Here is a 6,000-nt window from a genome sequence, read left to right on the forward strand (position 1 = left end):
GTATCCAGCTTCCTATCTTGTGGCTGGCAGCCAGCAAGCACAGAAAAAGATGTAGCCACTGGGAAGGACTACAGGTTCAAGGGGCTACCTGAAAAACATGTAGAATAGACATATGGTTTTGAAAGAAATAAGGCAACTTTTGGAAGGAGCAGCTGGGCAGCCCAAGTTCATTTTTCTTAGATGCTAAAGACATTATACTCAATCATTTTAGCAAAACAGTAGGGACTGAAAAAATTCTTGCCTTTATGTATACATACAAGCACAGTGTGAGATAGCTGCATTTCACTTGGGTAAATTCACATCATGCATGCAGTGTGATGTTCTGGATGAAGAGACAATGCCATTCACCTTTCTGAAGTGTTTTACATTACTCTTAAGGTGCTGACCAAGGGGGCATGTGATGGCTCAGCGGTTAGAGATGCTGAGCTTGTCAGCTGGAAAGTTGACAGCCCGGGTTCAAGACTCAAGTTCCATGCAATGGAGTGAGCTCCCGTTAGCTACCACAGTTCCTACCAACCTAGCAGTTCAAAAACATGCAAATGTGAGTAGATAAATAGGCACCACTTTGATAGGAAGGTAAAAGCATTCCGTGCACCTTGGCGTATAATCGTGCTGGTCACATGACCACATAAATGTCTTTGGACACCACTGGCTCCCTCAACTAAGAAGTAGAGATGAGTACCGCCGCCTGCAGTCAGACACAACTGGACAACTTTTATCATTACCTAAGGCATTGACCACTGGTTCCTGTAACCAAAAGAAATTTCGGTGCATATCTTACTCTTCTAGGACTTCCTCTAGTTGCCTGGAAAAGTCTGAAGAATTTTCCCAGACTATAGGATGGAGCCCCTCAGTGGAGAAACTCTAGTTCATTTTTAGAAATAGGCATAATATGTTACACTAGAAAGCAGCTTCAAATGGATGGGTGCTTTTCACAAATTTTCATGAAAGCAAAGCGTCTCCTTGAAGTTTTCTACAGTGTGAGGGTTAGTGTGTGCGTGACACACATAGTTGGCAGCAAACAACTCATTTTACTTCATCAAAGGCTAATGCAAATTTAAAAAAAGTTTTAATTTGCACTCAGAATGATAAGCAAGTAACAAAGTAATGTTTTGGGCCGTTTAAAAGGAATTCTACCTAATCTCTTCAAGGAAGGAGGGATATCAGGAGCGGAACCTGATGGAAATTTTAAGCAAGTAGGTGGTTTTACATGGGGGAAACTGGCTCTTAATACCAAATACATATTAAAAACCATGGAACAGACAGTGCTACTTTGACAGAAGAAACATTTCATAGCATTATGAGATACAACATTGTTGAAAATATTTTTGCAAACCCTATTTCATGCACAAAATACTGCTCCGCCGGTCTGATTGCAGACTTGTGGATTAATTGAATTTCATGTATTTACTTTAAAGAAAGGAGCTGAGTGTTTACAGTCCAGTAGGAAAAAGAAGTACTGTTTCTGCCTCAAAGTGCTGATGTCTGGTACATAATTAATTGCAAATTCTCAGCTACCTTGAGCTTACTTTTGTGCCCATTTGCATTTGTGAGAATGGTGATGCCATTCATGAATAAACATGGAGGATAAGTATATAGATCTATATAAATACATGTGTTATTTATGAAGAACACCTGGATGCAGCTGTCTGTCTCAAAGCTGTTCATCACATAGGTGGAGGAAAGGAAAGATAGGCATTTCAATATGCCCCTTATTAAAATAATCATTGACTTGTTCCTGGGCAAGATGGATGACATTTGCAAGAATCCTTGCTTTGCGTCTTCTACTCTTAGTCTATTCAACCCTTTGGTGAACGATGTTTCTCAGGAAAATGTATTTATTTAGAGCTTCATCCTGATTTAATAGAAAAAATGGTTCTTGCCGTGGCAGGAAGGAACACGCATTTTTCTCCCTGAACTGACTTTGAGTCTACAACTACAGCTCTTCCAACCAGCATTTTCTTCTTATCAAGAAAACTTGCCGAAGATTAATTTTCTCAGCATGTCTTCCTTTTAAAGTGGCTGTTTTTCAATGCCATTTAAAGATAGCATTCTGATCAATCCTCCATGGTCATGTGCACCAGCCGAAGGAAGGCGCCCAGATCAGTCTGTCCCACATCAGGAAAACAACAGATGCTGCCAGAAAAAGGGGGCAAAAGGAGTCATTATCTAACAAATGCAAACATCTGCATACCAAAGTATCCGCACAGACACTCGCATGTCTTAAAGTTTTGTCAAGAGCGGAACTGCACAACTTTTTGTAAGGTAGAGGATGTCAACCCTGCTCAGGGAAAGTTATGATTAAACTGCAGCCAGTTAAAGTGGCTAATTAATAAAGAAAAACCTGCTGTCTACACAGGTTCTTGTAACATGAAGGATTGATTGATTGATCATATGCCATTGAGTCAATGTTGGCTCTTAGCAACAACAATAGATTTTTTTTCCCCTGGCTTGTAAAGTGAATGTATCTGTTGTCAATGGAGATTCTCAGTCATCCAGGTCATAGTTGTCTCAAAGGTACTTTTTCAAAAGGCAACTGGACTATTTTTTCCTATTTTTGAGCAGGAAGAAAAAGACATTTCACTACTCATCCAAGGAGCTTCATCAGTTGTGACTGGATGGCGGGGAGATGGAAGGATAGGTTCTGACAGTGGGGCAGGAGAATGGATGGATTGTATTTCTTTCCAGTTATCTGAGGGCCATTGAGGCCACTTGGGGGAGTTTAACATGTGCCCTGTTATATCTGTCCCCTGTTATAATGTACCTGTCATATCATACTAAGCAGCATCTAGAAACTCATACGCCAGTTTCAAATATGTTCAGTGGTACAGGGCTTTCCTAATCAAGAATAGTCAAGGGATAGGAAGAATAAGAAGGTCACCAGAGCTGGAAGCTCCTGGAAGCAGGGAAACATCATCAAGAGTTCAGACAATGGAAATGGATATTCATTAGGCAACTAGATGCTGTTTTAGGACCTCTTTCCAGAGCACGATACCATAGTCTTTTGAGACTGAAGGATGCCAATGCCAAGGCAACTAATCCACAATTCCAAATCTGACAGTGTTAGATTTGGATTAGTAATTATAAAAATAATTATCCAAATGGCTATATAAGTAGTTTCTGCAGACAGAATTGCAGTGAAGGACATTTTGTCTTTCTCCGTTAGATAACAAAACATCTTGGGCCAAGCCGAAGTGGAATCTTTTATGGTGACTTCATCTCAGCTGCAATCCCCCAAAACATCTGGAGGAAAATAAGATACCTTAATCACTTCACACCAGCAGATACCATTAGGATGGATGCAGAGGTTGCCCATCAGTTCTTTAAACATGCCCCACTGGTTATTGAACATTTTTTTCTGGACTCATACAATAAATTGAGCCGAACTAATCAAACAGGTTGGAGTCTTACATAATGTTAAACTACAAAAATAACCTAATTAAGGCTAACACTAATCAAATTTAGCATGTTGTATGGCTGCATTTTCTAGGTCATTAACCAACCTAGTTAAGTGTGGCACTCTATAGCCCTGGAGAAACCACCTTCTCAGAGCAATATTATAATTCCTCTTATGGCTTAAACTCAGCTTGCATATCATTTATATTTTTAGATAAGGGAATATTAATTTGAATGTACGGTAATGATATAGTTGCATGGATGGAGGGATAGACAGAGAGTGGTCTTATAAGTTATTCACTTCGGAGAACAAAATTAATTTGAGAGCTGAAGAAAAAAATCTTGTCACTCAAGACAGTAGCTTCTTCCAAATCTTTAGGAGGGGGGGAGGAGGAGGATGAAGATGATAATCATAGCGGTGATGTTGATATCCATTCAGTTTTGTCTGACTCTTGGTAATTCTATGGATCAGGTCTCTCCATGTCTTTCAACCTTGCACTATTTTTTTGAATTGTTCTATGCTTTGGCTGGCGTCAGCTTTGATGGTGTCCAGCCATGTGTTTTTTGGTGGCCTTTTACTGCCAACTCTTCCAAACATAACTGCTTTCTCCAGTGAATTCTCCCACATAAAATGCCCAAAATAAGTGAGACACAGTTTTATGATTCTTTATGAATATAATTTGTACTAAACTGAAACAGCATGATTAATGTTTTATTGTATTTATTTATTTATTTGTCAAGAACGTATTAGGTAATAGATATAAGTATAAGCATGAATTGAATACATAAAATAGATACGAATAGAGGAAACATTAGGACAGGGACGGTAGGCACGCTGGTGCTCTTATGCACACCCCTTACAGACCTCTTAGGAATGGGATGAGGTCAACAGAAGACAGTCTTAGGTTAAAATTATGGGGGTTTGGGGAAGAAACCACAAGTCAGGTAGTGCATTCCAGGCATTGACCACTCTGTTGCTGAAGTCGTATTTTCTGCAATCGAGTTTGGAGCAGTTCACTTTAAGTTTGTATCTATTGTGTACTCGTGTATTATTGTGGTTGAAGCTGAAGTAGTATTGACAGGTAGGACATTGTAGCAGATAATTTTATGAGCTACGCTTAGGTCATACCGAATCTAAATTTTCTAAGCCTAGAATTTCAAGTCTGGTGGCATAAGGTATTTTGTGTTGTGTTTAATTGTGTTGCATGTTTATTGCTTTGTTGCCTTGATTTATAGGAGATTATTATATTGTTGATGATTGTATTAAATTCTTTTTAATCATAGTTAACTCATATTGTCCTTCTGTGATTATCCCTTGGTGAATAACCCAACGATGGAAAGAATTGTCATCAAAAAGGTGTTAAACCCTTCAGGTTGAGGCTGAAATTGCAGACGGCTTCAATGAACCTTTCTAAAAACTTAAATTAAAGCAGTTGTTTAGCCAATTCTGAAAAGGTTGGGATGTCAATTTAATTTCCAGTGACAACTTCCAATGAAAAGAACCATATTAAAAGAGATGCAGCTTAAATCCGCTTTGATTTTTCTATCATCTGGACTCAGTTTTCTTCTATAAATGAAATTAGGCATTACATCTTCAGATCTTGGTGCCATCTGGGAAATGGGTGGAAACCTAGCTCCTGAAACACTGTATGCCTCTGGGATAGAATTTTGCTACTCGGAAATGGTACTTTTTCATTTTTTTTAAGGCAATTGTTTCATTTTTGAAGGGAAAGCAATGCTTTTAACAAAGAAAAAAAAACCCACCGCAAACAGGTGGCTGTCACATTTTTTGATCGGCCTTCTCTTTTTATGTTTTTCCACAGGTTGGAATTATAGAAGACTTCCTATACCAATTAGAAGATAGTTTCTTAAAAACCAAGAAACTCAGAACAGCAAGACGGCAGAAAATGAAAATGAAGCGGCTTCAAAGCGAACAGCCGTGCTAGGCCTACTAAGGAGAGGCTTATATCCTGGGCCAGAAATGGCAAGAGAGGACTTTTTGCTACAGGAATTTGACAATGCAGGCTGGCCTTCAAATTAATGAGATGTCCCTTCTGTACAACTCATCTTAGCAACCGGCTCCTGCACTTCATTAGTCTCATCAGACAGGAATAAATATTCATGAGATGCTTGACAGGGTATTGCGGTCTTGTTTATTCATACCCACTCAGGAATTTCAATCACTACTGCAATACCTTGTTTTGGGCACAATACATTCAGTGCACTTTGGGCTGATCTTTTCCTCCAAGGTCCCTTTCAACCCTATTATTCTATGTTCTATAAGAAATAAAGCTTGCTAATACTTCGTTAAGCCACTATAGTTAGTGGCAACTACAGTACCATTGGAAGGATAGGTAACATGTCCAACTGTTTTGATGCCAATGAAGTGATTCTAGAAAGATACACACACACACACACAAACACTTCCAAGACTTTTTCTACTGTTGTTAATCCAATCCGTACACATTCAAAACATTACAGTAGTCCTATTGCCAAAATGAGTTGCAAGAAGCAAATGACCAAATGGGGCCTTCTATCCATTCCATATTTAGTGGCAAAGTAAATCATATTCTGTTCTGTGATACCACTAGAGGGCTATTAATC

The 6,000-nt window shown here is 39.0% G+C and overlaps 1 protein-coding gene across 3 annotated transcripts in view; it reads left to right on the forward strand.

The window, feature by feature from the left end:
* The window catches only part of SPATA16 (spermatogenesis associated 16), a 211,815-nt gene extending 206,285 nt beyond the window's left edge, over positions 1-5,530 (forward strand). For all 3 annotated transcript variants that reach the window (XM_034438961.3, XM_034438964.2, XM_034438965.3), the window contains one exon: positions 5,220-5,530. In XM_034438961.3, the coding sequence (XP_034294852.2) occupies positions 5,220-5,342 (123 nt within the window). In that variant the 3' untranslated portion in view covers positions 5,343-5,530. The remainder of the gene's footprint in view (positions 1-5,219) is intronic.
* The last annotated feature ends 470 nt before the right edge of the window (positions 5,531-6,000 follow it).

Source organism: Pantherophis guttatus, chromosome 6 (genome assembly GCF_059756535.1).
Source record: "Pantherophis guttatus breed Tessera chromosome 6, ASM5975653v1, whole genome shotgun sequence".
NCBI classification, from domain to species: Eukaryota; Metazoa; Chordata; class Lepidosauria; order Squamata; family Colubridae; genus Pantherophis; species Pantherophis guttatus.